We start from the raw sequence: 18,039 nt of genomic DNA, 5'->3' as shown, positions 1-18,039 counted from the left end.
CTATTTCCATTTTTAAATTTAAATTGACTATTAACTATATAGTATGTATTAGAATTGACTATTTTCATTTCTTTGGAGAAGTTACTATAGACATAGCTCAGTGGAATTTAAATTTGCACCAACTAGATATATTTTGTGGAATTAGCTGAGTGTTACCATTTAGAATTGTTGCAGCTTGAATGAGCTATTGCTACTCTACTCAGGGGGCTCAAATTAACGGATTAGGATTACCTGCAATTGGTTGTCGGAACTCCGAAGCTATGGGTGGAATTTCACAGAACATGTTTTTATACTACTTTCAATGTGTTTCATGTCCATCAACTGCATCATTTGATTTTACACAAGAAATGCATTACCAAGAGAAAATAATATTAGCATGTCCTATTTTTCATGTCTTTGTGGTGCCATAAATCATGAGTGATAGAAGACCCAAAAGACATGGCATAATCACCCATTTTCTTGGATCTTCGAGCACCAACTGCATCCACATGACCAACCTCCAACAAATTTTCTTTGCGTGACACAGAAAAAACAACCCAAAAATAAGCACCTAGAGTAACAAACAAATAAGAGAAACTAGAAAAGGAGGTTATCTTTTTTGGATTCTAATTTTATACGACTAGGTTTTATTTCTTTGTTATTATTATTATTATTTGCAAAATACAACACCACAAAACAGAAAACCAAGAGTAAAAGACGATAAAAATATATATATATATATATATATATACAAAAAAAAAAAAAAAAAAAAAAAAAAAAAAAAAAAAAAAACCTACAAAACAAAACTGGAGAAACAGGAAACCATAGAGGAAGATTACAACAAGAAGAGGGAGGGAAGTCATGGAAATGCTTCCAGCAATAAAAGTGAAACCATTGAAGCCCGAAGGGCGATAGTAGCTTCAAAAAAAGAAAGAAAAAAAAGGGGATAACTTTATTGAAGACCACTAAACTTTCACTTGGGCTCCATTTACTTCAACGTAAAATGGTTTCCAGAAAATGATTTTCGCATTTTACGATGTTTATTTCGACGTAAAATAGTGGTCAACGAAAAATATTTTTCTTTTGATCGAAAATTTTTCTTTAATTTTCGGAAAATGGTTTACTGTTTTGAAAACCGTAAACCATTTTTCGACTATGAGCATCTCATTCTTAAATCGATGAACCTTGCCAAGACCCGCCTAGAACTTCGCTAGGACTTGATCGGGACCTAACTGGGACTTGCCCGGGACCTGCCCTGTTCCTGACCGGGACCTTACCGAGATTTGACCAGGACCCGCCCAGGATCCCGCCGGGACCTGCCTGGGACTTGATCGGGACCCACTCGGGAACTGACCGGGACTTGACCGAGACCTACCCGGGGCTTGACCGAAACCTGACTGGGACTTGATTAGGACTTGACCAAGACCCACCCGGGACCTGCCTAGAACCCGCCCTGGACTTGCCTGGGACCCCGCCGAGACTTGCCCAAGACTTGACTGAACCTGCCCAAGACCTGCCTGGGACTTGCCCGGTCGAGTCTCGGTCAAGTCTCGTTAGGGTCCCGGTCAAGTCCCAAGCAGGTCCCGGCAGGGTCCCGAGCAAGTCCTGGGTAGGTCCCAGTCAAGTCTCGGTGGGCCCTGAGTGGGTTCCAATCAAGTCCTGGCGGGGTCCTGGGTAAGTCTCCGGAGGGTCTAGGGCAAGTCTCAGGCGGGTCCCGCCGGGGTCCCGGTCAAGTCCTGGGCGGGTCTCAGTCAAGCGCCTGGCAAGTCCTGAGCAAGTCCTAGTTAGGTCCTGGTCAAGTCCCAGTCAAGTCCTGGGCGGGTCCCAACGAGGTTTCGAGCAAGTCCCGGACGAGTCCCGGTCAAGTCTTGGGAAGGTCCCAGCGAGGTCCCAGACAAGTCTCGATTAAGTTCCGACGAGGTCCAGTGCAAGTCCCGACGAGGACCATATTGGAAAAAATATATATATAAAAAAAAAAAATTCTGTGTGCAAGGTAAACGCCATAAAATGTTTTCGAAAGAAAATATTTTTCGACGGAAACTATTTTACGTCGAAGTAAACAGAGCCATGATTTGACAAAATCCCTCCAAACTTCAAAATTTTTCAATTTAGTCCCCTGAACTTTCAATTGCTCTCAATTTGAACCTCTCTATCAAATTTAGCTGTTAGAAATACCAAAAAAGACCAAAATATTCCTAATTTTCATTTTTTTATTAAAAAAAAAAAGGTTTTGGAATTAAGGGTAAAGTTGAAATTTTATAAAAAAGTCAGAGGTATAAACGTCATTTAATGTTTAAAATCTGATTAAATGGTCCAAATTAATTACAATTGAAAGTTCAGAGGACTAAATTTAGAAATTTAGAAATTTGGAGGAGGGGTTTATCAAATCGGATGGAAGTTCAGGAATTTTCAATGAAACTACCCAAAAAAAAATGTTATTAATCAAACTCTTAAATAATTTTTTTGTAAGATTTTCTTATCTCGGTATTTATCATCTCTAGAGAGTAGAGAGTAGAGATAACTATTTTGTTTTTAAATAAATTAACTATATCCTACTAAATTATATTTTAAGATATTACAATTTGAATGAATTGAATTAAAAATAATAAACTCTTCATAATTATCTTAAAATTTAAAAAATCTATTTTTTTTATAAAAAAAGATTTACACAACTAATTACAGAATTATATTGTATTAACGCATTATTAAACTATAATAACTCTATAAGCACTTGAATTCTCTCGCGTCCAAACCCCAGTCGGGTAAAACAACACAAACCGGACCCGATTCTGTTGGAAGGAAAAGCACTTAAAATGGCACACGGGGTAACGGGTTCCCCCTTAAATCAGACCCAAAATTGGGTGTCGATCAGTGATTAGGCGAAAATCGCTGACGAAACGGTTACAAAGGTCCGCGAAACACAAACACACACGCACGCACGCGGTGTGTTGTTCGATGACATTCGTCGTTCGCCGACAACCAAAGGCCACCACTACTCGGACTAGTCGGAGGTACGACACTAATCTCTTCCCAATCCCCAAAATATTTGTATCGCAGAATGGAACTATTGTTAAGCTGAAATTATTTCATTATTGATTGTTAATTTTATGGGAAAAAGAAATCAGTCTTCTTTTTAAAAAATAAAAATTTAGCGTGGGTTTTTCTTTTTGATTGACGTTTGCTTATGGGTTTGAGCGCGAATGACTTCAGAACTTTGGTAGATGGTGAATCGTAGGTAGGTCTGTTGCAAAAATTGCTTCTTTGATTATGATTTTTTTTTTGAGAAAATGAGTTGCTTATGATAATACCCTTCACATTAGCGAATTTTTGTTGTTATTTGATGTGTATCTTAAGAATGTGCGTGTTAAATATTGTGGGGAATATTAATCGGTAACAAGAATATTGTGTTTTGGGCTTGTAGAAATGAATTAAGAAAATGAATCCCTTTTAATTATGTATTTATATTCTTGGGTTGCTATAATTTTTACCATGTTTAAGGTTTTGCACGCGTGTGAGTTATCTGTTTGGTGTTGGAGTTTCAGTGGAATTTAGGAAATAATAACTTTTTGTGTTTGTGTGTGGTTTATACAGTAGCTGAATGTGAGGTGAGTTTGTCGATCTTTTTGAGTGTTGAGAAGGGTTTTGAATTGAGTATGGAAGACGTATCAGAGAGATCAGAGATGCGTAGACTGCAAAGGGAGCAAGAAAGAGAAAGGCGCCGAATGCGTGACAGGGAAAGAAGACAGTCAATGACTCTTGAGCAGAGGGAGAAACATCTTGCTAGGCGTCGTAGAAACTATCAATTGAGAAGACTAAGAGCTGAAGGTGCGAGATCAGGTTCTCAAACCGGACAAACAAGTATGGTGACTGTAGGTGAAACTATCACCGGCGATGACCATCAAGCAGTAACTTCTGTTTCAGGACTTAGTGTCAATTGTAATGGTGTTACTCACGTTGGAATTAATCAAGGCGAAGAAAAATTAAATGTGGAATGTGTAGAGTCTGAGGGTAAGTGTTTAGTCCTTATATATATATATGGAGCTTGATTTTGCGTGGAAATGATTATGTACTCACAATACTTTTCCAACCACTTCTATAGTTTTGCAAGCTTTGGTCCACAAATCAAATAATTTCCCGGCAAGGTTACGTCTAAGTCATATAAGACATCTTGCAAGATCATTAAATCATTCTATAGGAGGGCTTGCTGACAATTACCAAATGGTGGCAGCACTCATAACGAAAGAGGATGCTGCTAGTAACTGTAAGTTGTTTCTTTTTAACTTTGCATATCGATTATTTAAAGAATTTTAAGTTCATGTGCATATAGTTAGCTGAGTTCTGAGTAAAATGTGAATTGTGGTGGTAATTACTGGGATTGTAAAAGAACTTCCTTATATGTAGTTCCTTTTCCATTTGATAGGTTTGCAAGTTGGAGACTCTGATTCTTGTAGATCACCGCAGAGTTTACGTTTAAATCGTGTTAAGCGCCTTGCTCGTACATTAAACAATTCAGCAAATTCTTCTATGAAAGAGGCTACTGATCAAAACCAGCGAAGTGGGAAAGAAGGTATGGAATAACCTATGTAAGTTTTCTATAATTGCAACTATATTACAGACTCAGAGATATATTTTTCCGGCAAAACGTGTTTGTTCTCTATTAAATTGCTTCTAAGCATGGTGGTTTTACTCCAGCAGAGCAGAAACTGCTGTGGGGAGAGCCGGGGCTGATATGTAATGATAACCTGAAACTTGTATGACCATCTAGGATGTTATGAGTAATGCTAGAAACCAGTAGTTGATGTTTATGACGCATTATCTGTTGGTATTTTGACAAGAAAATTTTGAATGGAAGATTTCAATAAGTTTTTGTTATCACATTTCAGGATGAACATCTGTAATTGGCTATTGAAGAGAGGGAATTAACCTTTAACTTGGTCACATGTGAGAAATGAAGTTTGCTTACCTTTTCTTAGGAGGTTCAAGATTGAAGATACGTAAGTTATTACTAAAAGACCTTCAATTTTTTGTTGGCCATCATGTCTACCAAACACCATCCATGTAATTTTTCTTTAAAACAATGAAATGGCATCTTATCCTTATTACTTGGTGCATTTGTAGAAAATGGCGTCTTCTTGGCATCTTACCTTTCATTATCCATTGCATCTTCATTAAAATGGGTTTTCATTTGGAATGAGAGTGGGATGGGAGATGTAGTATATAGCATTACTCTTTATTTCTTTTGACAAAATTTGTGTTAATTAGATTGCTGGCTACAATTTTATGGAAGATGAAAATTCTTTCAATAATGGTACAAATTATATTTTTATCCCATAATGCTGACATGACAATCTCAACCAAACTTTGGATTTTTTTTTTTAAAAAAAAAAAAAAAAAAAGGAGTAGAATTGATTCAAGATTAGGTTGGGGCTGCCACGTCAGTAAAAAAAAAAAAAAAAAAAAAAAAAAAGAGTAGAATTGATTCAAGATTAGGTTGGGGCTGCCACGTCAGTATTGTAGGATAAAAATGTGGTATGTAGCATCACTCAAATTCTTTTATTCTCTTTAATTCATTGTAGAAAACAGATTTAATTTACATGCACGTTGAAATTTAGACACGCTAGTTCCTCCCACTGGGGAAGCGAAGAATGTGGGTTGAGTTGATGGACATGACATCTATGAATGAGTAATGCTATAAACTATACTTTTATCTCACTCTGCTAATGTGGCAGTGCCAATCAACCCCTTGATCAGCCTTTGTTAAAAATAACAAATAAAAATCAAGTGGTTGATTGGCACTACCATATCAACATGGTGGGATAAAAGTGTGGTTTTTAGCTTTACTCGTTGAGTAATGGTGCTCTTCTCTTCACCTGATAAAGAACCCCCCCCCTCCCCCCCCCCAAAAAAAAAGAAAGAATGATGACATTGATGACGTACTGTGTTTAACATCTAAACTCTGAAGCACTAGCTAGTATTGTTATATCAATTATGCATAAATTCTATAAATTTACTTAAACTCACTCCAAGGATGTTCCTGATAGTTGTTGACTTGTTTGTTATTTTCTATTGCCGCAGGACGGAGAAAACAAAAGGGAATTACTTCATGGGCATGGATTAATTGTTGGACAAGGCTGTGTGATGTTTAGAATTACTTGACTGTAGAAATAACCAGAGACTGAAGCTGCTGAATTGTGTCGGCGCCTTTCAATTAACAATTCTTTTAGGATTTTTCCAAAGTATTGATTACACATATATACTTGTATGCAAATGTTTAATTGGTTGGGTTAGTTCTTGCTTGTTGATTTGCTGTAAGTTTAATTGGTATGAAGTTTGAGTTTGATACTATTTCGGAAAATGTTCAATTGGTTTTTGGTAAACAATTAATATATTCCACATAAACAGTTTAGTAGGCATGAAGAAAATTGCAGGATTAATGCCACGTAAACAGTTTTGATACTATTCAGGCAAATGTTTAATTGGTTTTTGGTAAATCGATATTATATTCTCACACTTATACATATGGTTGTGCAAGCCACCACTTTTTTGGGAGTGGCCACTCCATTTGTTTGGATTAGCCGCATGTGCCACTCTTTTTGTTTGGTGTGGTCGCACGAGTCACCTCTCTATTGGAGTATCGTTGCTCTGAGTCACCTTACTATTTTTGTGTTTGGCCAAAAAGCACAAAAAGTAAAAGACCCATAAAAGAACTCATTAAAGATGCAAATAGAGAGAACACAATCTATCAAAAGAACTCTCCGACAACACTAATCGTCAATTGAAACATTATCGGAGGTTCAAAGACATCTAAAACAAATGACGCGGATCACCATTCTTAACTATCAATAACCCTGAATAAATCCAATAGTTAAAGATTCACCCACTTCCATCTCATTCGGAAAACACAAACCTCACCAACTATATAACCCCACCAATCCCCTTCAAACCCTACCTCACATATTCAACCGAACAAAGAAAATCCCTAATTCAAAGTCCTCTCCTCAAGGATTATTTTGTAGCAAGTAATATTATTCTTCACACTTATTTCACACTGTGTCATGTTTTAACTAGCTTTTCATGTCAAACACTTCAAAAAGTCACTTAAAATATACCAAATCAATCAATGTAAAATTAATATAGAGAGCAGCGTTACTCTTTTGTATTATAGACATTTTTTACAAACAGTGTCTTTTTTTTTTTTCTTATAAAAAGAACAGGTTGAAAGGATGTGTGCCACCGCAAATAATGCCTTAAACGGATTGGACTCATCTATTAGAATTAGCCCCAAGAGGTAGCTCAATCATTGGGACCACGCTTAATGAAGCGAAGATCACTAGTTCGAGTTCCCTTTCCCCCTCTTGTGCGGACATGTAAAAAAAAAAAAAAAAAATAGCCCAATTAGATAAAATTGCAAGGATACATACCAAAGTACATAAGATGTAATATGAATATATAGGATTCCTAATTGCATTAGCAAACCCTCGTCTCCTTATTTATTTATTTCCTGTCCTTATTTTTCCCCGGACTTGCACTACCATTCCTAATCCTACCAAGATTAGTACTTCGTAACCCTAATAATCCTACCAACACTTTCTGTTTGGGGTGGTCGCACGAGTCACCCCTCTATTGGAGTATCGTTGCTCGAGTCACCCCACTATTTTTGTGTTTGGCCGAAAAGCACAAAAAATAAAAAGCCCATAAAAGAACTCATTAAAGATGCAAATAGAGAGAACACAATCTACCAAAAGAACTCTCTGGCAACACTAATCGTCAATTGAAACATTTTCAGAGGTTCAAACACATCTAAAACAAATGACGCAGATCACCATTCTTAATTGTCAATAACCCTTAATAAATCCAATAGTTATAGATTCACCCACTTCCATCTCATTCGGAAAACACAAACCTCACCAACTATATAATCCGACCAATCCCCCTCAAACCCTACCTCACATATTCAACCGAACAAAGAAAATCCCTAATTCAAAATCCTCTCCTCAAGGATTATTTTGTAACAAGTAATATTATTTTTTACGCTCATTTCACACTATGTCATGTTTTAACTAGCTTTTCATTTCAAACACTTCAAAAAGTCACTTAAAATATACTAAATCAATCAATGTAAAATTAATATAGAGAACAGCATTGTCTCCAAGATGTAGTTCAATCGTCTGGGACCACGCCTAATAAAGCGGAAGTTACTAGTTCGAATCCCGCTCTCTTCTCTTGTGCGGACATATATATATATATATATATATATATATATATAGAGAGAGAGAGAGAGAGAGAGAGAGAGCAGTAGCATTACTCTTTTGTATTATATACATTTTTTACAACCGGTGTTTTTTATATATATATATATATATATATATATATAGAGAGAGAGAGAGAGAGAGAGAGAAAGAGAGCAGTAGCATTACTCTTTTGTATTATATACATTTTTTACAACCGGTGTTTTTTTTTTTTTTTTTAATAATCCCTTAAACGGATTGGACTCATCTATATTAAAATTAGCCCAATTAGATAAAATTGCAAGGATACGTACCATAGTACATCAGATGTAATATGAACATATAGGATTCCTAATTGTATTAGAAAACACTCCCAAATTTAGAGTCTGTTTGGGATGGCGCTTTTAATAAGTTCGATTTTAAAAATTGCGTTTTAGAAATCGCTACTTATTAAAATCGTAAAGGCGTTTGGTAAAATATGTTAAAAAATAATTTTTTTTTATCAAATATTTGTTATGCAAAGTTATGATTTTTGTTTAAATTTACGCTTTTTCAAATAAACACCCCTAACCTACTTATAGAAATCACATATTTTTTTTCTATTTTAAATTAAATACTTTTTAAATCGCAGTGCCGATGACCAAGGAAATGCTCTTTCAGAAAGAAACTTTGGGTTCGGGGTTCACCACTACGGCTGCTAAGCAAGAGAGAATCACTTTGTCGTACTACAAAGCAAGGGATCGCAAGCGCTCCTTTAAATTGGCTGACCTCAACCCGCCAGGATGGTTTATATTAATAAGATATGAAAATTTTGATTGTAGGAGTCAAATTTATCTCTTAACATTTACCAAACCATTTTGAGATTAACCTGAGACCACTGAACCACCACCTTTAATGGTGCAGTGTATGAATTTGATTGCATTGCAAAGTAGTTTATAATTTTCCTTGAATAATTGCATGAATAATCATAAAAGAATGAGATAATCAAACAAATTAACATGCTACAATTGTCTGGGGGTGGTTCGCACTCATCGTTTTCTCTTTATAAAATCAGGGTGTCGCACAAAACAAGTAATTTTTCTATTTAAAGCTGAAGAAGATGAACAAGGAGGAGACTGGCTTGAGCTAGGGTTAGGGTTAGGGTTTGGAACAGCAGCTTGCAGGAAAGTGGAAGAAGAAAATCATCATCAGCATAGATCAAACGACCCAGTTTCAGTTTGCCTTTCCTCTTCAGTACCCTTGCAAACCAACCAGGAGTTAGGTTTAGGGTTAGGGTTAGGGTCACTAAAAATGCTCTTAATTACAGTGAGTTTGTAAATTGCAACCAAATTCGCCTTCAAAAATTCATATTGTTGATTTATTTTAAGTCTCTCTCTAAGGTTTTCTCTCGAACAAACATTACGGCTGAGAGTTCTAGTCTTCTACCGTTTTGCGGGAGAGAAGGTAAGTGGAGGACATACGGTTTCGATACTAGGATGCGACTTAAGTAGGCCACGTTTGGTTATACTTTTTTGGTCTTTCGGTTTTCTGAAAGACTTTTGTGGTAGACTAGAAATGTACGTACTTGAGCTGGGCCAAGTTGAATTTGGGCCTAGATTGGACCCAAGAGTTTATATATGGATTCAATTTCGGCTCGAACATGAAAATATAAGCACACGTCTACTTATTTATTTATTTATTTCCTGTCCTTATTTCCCCAGGACTTGCACTACCATTCCTAATCCTACCAAGATTAGTACTTCATAACCCTGATAATCAAACAGGAATTGTTATAAATAAACAGGCTTCGAAAGCCTATTATTGCTAAGGTCTTTCTTTCTTGGGATTTCTAATTGTTGCTCTGTTTCTTGCTACGCACTCAAGCTTTTCATGGAAGACTCAACTGATAGTAAGTGTAACAACGTTGACGGTCTCTCTTTCAATTTTCAAAATCTTCAAGTTAGCAGTACGGCCGGTACAGTTGAGAATTCCCAAGAGTTCGGCGACGAAGAATCCTTGCCTTCTTCTTCTTCCAATTCGTATTTGACTCAACCCCGAATCTTAGAGGCTGATATTCTTCCATTCTATCCACAAAACTTCAATGGAAGTACTGGTAATCATATTGATATCTGCATTGTATTTTTAATAGGATTAATTAATAGACTGAATTCCATAACTGGGTTAATTTTATTTTATTTTTCTTTTTTTCTCAAATCTGCAAAACCTTACCAAAATCTATAGGAGTCCTAGTTGTTATATATAAACTTCAGCATAAAAAGCGTTTTCATAGTAAGTTCTTTTTATTGTGATTCTAATTCTTGTTTAATTACTGGTTCAAGCTTTGCAACTTTCATAAAGAACTGAACAATATGTAAGACTTTATTGTGTGGACGCCCTACCATTCAGATTACAGGGGCCGTTGATTTTTTTTTTTTTTTTTTTTTTTTCTAATCACTGGTACTTGGATTGAGCTTAATATTGTGTCAAATTCTCCAATTAAATGTTTAAATTCTAACAATTAATATTCTCAATATTTAATAACTAAAATACAAGATTATTTAGATTAGGAATTGAGCTTAGAGTGGAGAAAAGAAAATGATTTTTTTTTTTTTTAAAAAAAAAAAAATTTAAAAAATTTTAAATTTTAAATTTTAAAAAAATAATTTTTTTTAAATTTTTTTTTTTTTAAAAAAAAAAAAAATTTGGGGTGCCATATATGCTGAACCACATTAATATCTTGTATCTCTTTCTCTTCTCTTGTTTATTATTTCGCATTAGGGGCGGAACTACCCTGGGCGGTTCCAGCCCCCAAGGCAAGGGGTGGTCCCAATTTTTTTTTTTTTTTTTTTAAAAAAAAATTTTGCCCCCAAACTAAATATTCTAACTCCGCCCCTGTTCGCATTCTATACTCATCACATTACAAGTTCTTATGAGCATCAATGGATATATTGATATGCATACACGTGTATATATAGACATGCATATATAAATATCAGTAGTTTTCATCGTTTGTTCTAAATAAATGGTTGTTTTTGTAGGAAATCATATGGGAGATTGGCGTCACGGTGACAATCGACGACGGATGCTTGGAAACCTGATAAGACCAAATTCTGGTTTTGGTGAAGCATCCACATCTATTTGGGCCAACCAAAATAACCCAATCGGATTTAATGCAGCCAGAGGAGGGAGAGTTAACGGAATGAGTGCTGAAAATCTGAACTTGAACTGTTGTGGTGTTGGTGGTGAAAATTATTGTGGTGGCTGCTACCAAAATTCCAGGTTTCCTGGTGTTTTGTGGATTCCTGATGGCATAAATAATTATCAAGATTACTTGAACTGGTTACAGAATACGTTGAGTTCAAGGGACCAAGTGACTATAAATATGGTAGTTGAAGGAGTTATTGATACGATATTATTGCTGATGACTGATAGACATGGCCATCAATTCTTCAATAAGCTAATGGAGTCAGTCAACGAGTATCAGTTGCAGCTGATTGTAGCCAAGATAACCTCGCAACCTGAATTGCTTATCAATGTGTCACTTACTACCTATGGGTAATTTGTTTTAAACTAAACTTCTTTAGGATTAAAGATCTTGTAATTAACCTATCTATGATATATATATTTATGCTTGTAATTAATATATATTACAGATCTTGGTTGTTGCAGTTGTAACTTGTTTTTATTGATTAATTACTGAATGAATTGATAACCTGGCTAATTCATTTGGGTATGCAGCTCAAAATCTGTTAAGAAGCTCCTCAAAAAGCTTGGAAAAATGCCCTTGACTTCTGAGGTGATATCAGCTCTATCTAGTGGATTCTATAATTTGATGATAGATCTAACAGGATCTTCAGTTATATTAAGGTGTTTGGATTTGGCTGATACTTGGCAAAATGAGGTAAATCATTACCAATTATTTCTTTTCTTTAAGAAAACAAAATGGAAATTTCCACTGCAGAATGCTCTGTATGTGATGAACAGGTGAAATGTGTTTGGAACTTGGCTTTAATGATTAATCAGTTCCCTTACCCATAATTCAATCATTAATTAAACTCATTTTTCACATGTTATATATGTCTTATGATGTCTTCTAGTGTACGTACTAATTCTGCAACAATGTGCCTTGTCTTCTCTCATCAGTCACTATACATACAAGCCCTAAGGAACTGTCTCAACCTGGCCAAACATGAAAAAGGATGCATATCTTTCAACAAGTTCATCACATCCAGCCAAGGCCTAGGCAGAAAATATCTCCTAACTTTAATTGCTTCACACTCGGTGCACCTCTCTCAAGATCCCTCAGGGTATCTTTTTCTTCCCATCCTATATATATATATATATATATATATATATATATATAACTCATAGTTTTTTGTAAATGCTTTGTGTCATCTTTGGTTGTTTAATTTATTGAGTGTATGTTTCCAGGAACTATGTTCTGCAGCATGTCTTAGGACTCCATGATCCTGTCTGTACTGAGAGTATATGCTTTCTTTTGAGGGGCAGCTATGTACTTTTATCTTCACAGAAAGGTGGTAGCCATGTGGTAGAGAAATGCTTAAACTCTCCTTGGATGGATTACGCGATTCTGGATTTTTTAAAGTGGAACAGACTCTCGCAACTTGCTCGTGATCGATATGGGAACTATGTAATCCAAACAGCATTGAAAGCCACAAAGGTATACTTTTTGAACTCCATAGCCTTTGAGATTACCAGATTTTGTGGGAAAATGCTATTTTCTTCACTGCTTCATTCTTCAGGACAAGCAATCCCATTTTACACATAAAAAAAAGCAATGCATAATTAGTAGTCATCAAATACATTTTTCCTTTCCTTCCACATTGAGCGAGGATCGGGATCCCCTACAATTTGCAATTCGGACAATTCAGGCACCCCAATTGCGGGGGGGTCTTGATTGTTTAATTGAACTGAAAACTTGTTCTTGAGCATTAATTAATGCATTATATATATAGCTTAGCTTCCATATTAAAATCCTCTTTTTTGTCAATTTTCTTTCTTCCAGCGTGCAAATAGTCCACTTTATGAAAGGCTTCTACACATATTGCAAGGGCATTTTGATGCTCTCCAATCTGGATATGGAAGGAATGTCATCAATTTGATTCTCAAGGGGGTTCCACTCGACTGAGCCCAACCAATATTTCGGACTGTGAAAATAGTGTTTTATGTTGGACATCCTGAACGTTGTCTGTTTTCTATGAATAGCTCTTATGTTTTTTCTTTGTAGTTATCTGGACCAAGTGTAATGACTAAGGTTCAATCTGTGTCGTGAATAGAAGAAATTGTAAGGATTATATCGTTACAATGTAGGTTATGTTTCTTTATGTGTTTTAAGAGGTATTTTTTTGTTTGAAAATTATAGTGTTATCATTCGACATTAAAGTGACAATAATTATTGTGCTTTGAGAAGTGTTTTATGTTTTGAATTATTTGTTAATATCTTTGACTTAATTCAAAAAAAAAAAAAAAAAACAACAAAAACAAAATATTTAACAACTTGGGCATGTTTCAATTTCCAAATCACTATATGGGTTCAAAATTGATCAAATTGCTTTAATCTTTTATGAAATTATTCATTTCATCTTATCTCCATTAAATTTTCTAACAAAATGTCATATCGTATCCAATAGTATGACGAAACGCGTATACACTGCATAGTCAACTTCACCATGTTAGTCCCATGCCATTAAACATGTCACATCATAAAAAGGTCATGTTGTTAAAAAAAAATAGAATAAGAAGTAAAAAGGAATTTTTGTGGGCGGGGAGGCAGCGCGGCCCCTCTCTATTAGCAAACTCTCATTTTTTTTAAAAAAAATCTTGTTGATGTAGCATTTTTAATGATGTGACATTTTTAATGAAATAGACCAAGTGTTGTACGATACACGTGCAACAATACAAGTGGCATTTTGTCGTTGAATTTAACAGAAGTAGGATGGAATTATTGATTTGATAACATAGTCTTAAGAATCCATATTGAGTTTTGAACTTAAAAAAGTGATTTGATAAAAGCTAGTATTTTTCCCTTTCCCAATATTCGAAAGTATTTTGAGGACAAATATAAATTTTCTTAGGTTGAAGATCTTAGGGTCTATTTCGGTTTGTTACATCTAACGATAACTATGTATATAGTGTTATATTATTTTGAATTTTAAATAATATGGCAATATATTCTGCTTATTGTAATATATACACTATTAAAATAAAATATAATGAAAAGAAAATCCAATATATTCCCATAATTTAAATCTTCCGTATATTGCAATGCCATGATCTTGGAAAGGAAAATATATGATTATAAAACTTTTTGGTCCGTTGAGGCCCATATATGTCTCGAAGAAGTTGGGCGTCCTTCGAAGATGGACACTTTGTGGGCCTACGCCCATTAGCCGAGTTGATGACGTGTAATCCAAAAATAAAACCCTAATTTCCCTTGGCGGCGACAAAGGAGCCCCTCTAAACTATTCGTCATTCTCAGCCGTCCGATCTACATCCAACGACACAGATCAACCCCGACAACCCTATAAATAACCCTCTTCAACCACAATCCATCTCAATTTGGGGCTTAGGGTTTCTCTCTCCTCCTCCTCGCCGTCTTCTAGGTTTATTTACGTTCTTTGTTGTGTAGTTTAGATAGCAGTATCTTAGAACTGTGTTTTTGAAATGGGTTATTGACTTTAATCTTCGATTTTGTTTTCTTCTAACGTGTTTTGGATCGATTAGACTAAATGTGACAGGGGATTATTGATCAAATCCCTTACTTGATAAGGAGCAAACTTTACTGCTGTGTTTGCAAATTCCTATGTTAATGTCACAAAGGAAATCCTGTCGACGTTGACTGTCCTCCCCAATGGGAGCTGCTTTCGTTGACGGGTGGTGCTCATATTCCATATCTTGTTGGAGCAGCGTCGTTGCCATTGCCAAATTAGGCTTGCCATGAGACCTACATTCATTGATGCTTGATTTGCTTTTGTTTTTTGTTTTTGTTTTTGTTTTGAATGTCGCCGGTGATGATATCACACACCAAATTACCATCTTTCGGGACTGAATGGCTTTAAAGCCTTGCTGTGATTTTGCAATTCTGAGGCGTTCATACCAAAACAATGTTTTCCTTCGCAATTTGGTTTTTGTTATTGCTGGGTCTTATTTTCTTTGTTTTGGTTTTAGCTGTGTTTTTTGGTTGATATTTAAAGGTTCTTTCTTTTTTACATATATCTTGTGGTTTTGAAAATTTTCACCCACATTTTTATCTTGAAGTAGTTGAAAGTGTTAGTTTTACTGTTTTAATTCTATTAAAGAGCAAGCACAACGGCTAAAAAAGTTCGCTTTTTTTCTCTTTTGGTTTATTTTGGTGTAATTTCAAGATTTCAGGGAGTTTTGTGCTGTTTAATTTTAGATTACCCACTCCATCTAGGGTAGGTAAGTTTTAGATCTGTTAATCCATCCTCTGCTATTGATGATCCATTTGCAGGATACCCAGAAGGCTACACATGTAATATTGATGATCCGTTTGCAGAATACCTAGAAGGCTACACATGTAATTTGGAATAATGGAAATTACTTGTGTATGCCTGAATTAATTAGCTTCTGTTGTGAAGCTGCTTGATGCAGAAAAGCTCTGTTGTAAATCATCTTGTAGCTGTAAATCAAAAGATGTTTTGCAAGTTTTGGATTTGTTCGACATTGTTGTTAATTGTGTTGTGTGGAAAGTTTTGTTGTGTTCTCAGAGTCATCTCAACTTGACACACATGGCTGAAATCCCAATTTCATCAATCAATGGCAGCATATTTACTTAGGAATAGGATTCTCTCCATTTCAAAATCTCTCCATTTTCTCCATTTAGTGCATTTTAAAGGGTATTGCATTTATTGCACTGCCATCATTAAAACTTTTGGACAACACTACTTTTCAAAATGCACTAAATGGAGGAAATTGAGAGATTTTGAAATGGAGAGGATCCTTTTCCATTTATACTTTTTATGTTTGCATTTATATTTATTGACCACAATATAACTAATAATTTCTGTTCTTAGACCAGTAGAATGATTCTAGATTGATTACTTCTGGTGGTGTTTGTGGTTATCAGCTTGCATCACAAATCTTATTTCTCTCTTTAATCAAACACAATTTGGGTCTTAGGGTTAATTCTTATTTGGTGTTATTTCACTAGTGTAAACACCAAGGCACTTTCAATTAACCTTTTAATTAATTTATCAAGTAAAAAACTATGTTTTTCTTTTGTACACTTGCTCTTGGCTCTATAAAATATTAGCGTACATAGTTGCCCATTCTATTTTAGTGCAACCAGCACTCTTCAAAATAAGTAAATATTGGCGAAGGGGGAGAGCAAGGATAAAGCCTAAAGGAGAGCTTCTCTCTAGTAGAAGAAAGAAACTCATTAAAGGAAAACATGTAAAAAGGAAGGAGGGGAGGAGGGAAGAACCAGAGACCTGGCTGGAGAGAAAGGGAGAGAAAAAAAAAAAAAATTCATGGCAAAGAGTTACATTTTGTTTATTGACATATAAATATTCTCGCTCAGTATTAACGACATAATAATTTGGAAAAAATATATTTTACCCTCTCAAAGTTTAAAAAAAAATATATATATATATATATATATATGTGTGTGTGTGTGTGTGTCTGAGGGATTCGAATTAATAAGTGTGGTCCTATCCGATTGAACCAGTTACCTATCCATTAATAATTTACGGAAATTATTAAAAATACTTAATTAAAAGACCTAATTGTCCCTATATTTAATTGTGGACATTTTTGAAATTCTCTAAAAAAATATGGGACAATTTTGAAAAGTTTAAACCAAAAAACTTACATGAGCAATTTTCCATCAAATTAGACAAAAATGGTTAACGGAGTGGCTATATTGCAAATTTATGATACTTTGTTGAGGTATATTGTCAACTTTTAAACATTTAATGCCAAATTAAAAATGAGGTTAAACTTTGATGGGGCAAAGTGTATTTTTTCCTAATAATTTATAGGATATGCTTTATTCAAAGAACCCGTTACATAATAATAATAACATTAATATTAATGATTTTATCTCTAATAATAATAGTTATTATTTTTTTGAAAAAATATTATATTACTATCATTACTTCATCAAGAAATCATATTTAGATTGTTCGGACAAAATCACATCACCTACATAGGGGTGTTTCTTCCGATCAAACTTGATCTATGATAAACTTAACGGCAGCCTTAACTAATCCATGTGCCACAGTATTTACAACTCTACTAATATGATTAATATGTAAACTAGGAAAGAGTAACACTATAAGTCTTCTTAGAGTCATCCAAAATGTGATGTAGTTTTTAAAATCAGCAATAGATCAAAAGTCAATAAATCACATTCAAATTCAACGGTGATTTTAAAAGTTATATCGCATTTGAAATGACTCTAGGAGGACTCTATAAAGACTTATATAGCATTACTCAACTAGGAAATAAAGCAATTAATTACTATCGTTACTTTTTCCAATTTTCTTGGTTTGTTATACATTATGATTAACATTGTGATTTTTTTTAAAAAAATTTTATTTAAGATAAACAAGAATTTAAAGAATAGTAGGTCTCTAATCATTTTCCCTAGATATCTATTAATTGACTTTTTTTTCCGAAACTTTTTAAAGATTATCTAAAAGCGAAAATTCGAAACAATAAGATAATCATGATCACAACAAAATGTAATATGGTTTATATATACGAGCAAGAAATCCTCCTCTAACTGCCCAATCTCCAATGATTTCTTTCCCTTATCAAATTCCATTTAAGAGTTTGCATCCAAATCAAAACCAATTACTATTTCTACGGA

At 34.7% G+C, this 18,039-nt stretch overlaps 2 protein-coding genes and 1 non-coding gene across 3 annotated transcripts; all 3 read left to right on the top strand.

Moving 5' to 3' along the window:
• The first annotated feature begins 2,817 nt into the window (after positions 1 to 2,817).
• LOC132171890 (zinc finger CCCH domain protein) lies at positions 2,818 to 6,330 on the top strand. The gene is given in 6 exon segments (XM_059583303.2): positions 2,818 to 2,990; positions 3,571 to 3,987; positions 4,079 to 4,240; positions 4,400 to 4,524; positions 4,526 to 4,546; positions 6,055 to 6,330. Coding segments are annotated over 5 exon segments (744 nt in total). The 5' UTR covers positions 2,818 to 2,990; positions 3,571 to 3,632; the 3' UTR covers positions 6,136 to 6,330.
• Positions 6,331 to 11,949: 5,619 nt separating this feature from the next.
• LOC132170178 (putative pumilio homolog 8, chloroplastic) lies at positions 11,950 to 13,335 on the top strand. Its single transcript, XM_088515966.1, has 4 exons — positions 11,950 to 12,087; positions 12,330 to 12,493; positions 12,618 to 12,867; positions 13,213 to 13,335. The coding sequence occupies exons 1-4, from the start codon at positions 11,965 to 11,967 to the stop codon at positions 13,333 to 13,335; spliced, it is 660 nt and encodes a 219-aa protein (XP_088372092.1). The 5' UTR covers positions 11,950 to 11,964.
• Positions 13,336 to 15,208: 1,873 nt separating this feature from the next.
• Positions 15,209 to 15,297, top strand: LOC132173152 (small nucleolar RNA SNORD96 family). The gene has a single exon (XR_009439248.1). It is a non-coding gene; the product is annotated as a small nucleolar RNA SNORD96 family (small nucleolar RNA).
• The last annotated feature ends 2,742 nt before the right edge of the window (positions 15,298 to 18,039 follow it).

The sequence above is a fragment of the Corylus avellana genome, chromosome 1, assembly GCF_965113065.1.
Source record: "Corylus avellana chromosome 1, dhCorAvel1.hap1.2, whole genome shotgun sequence".
NCBI lineage: Eukaryota > Viridiplantae > Streptophyta > Magnoliopsida > Fagales > Betulaceae > Corylus > Corylus avellana.
Note: the sequence above shows the minus strand (reverse complement) of the source record. Positions and strands in the feature narration are given on the sequence as shown.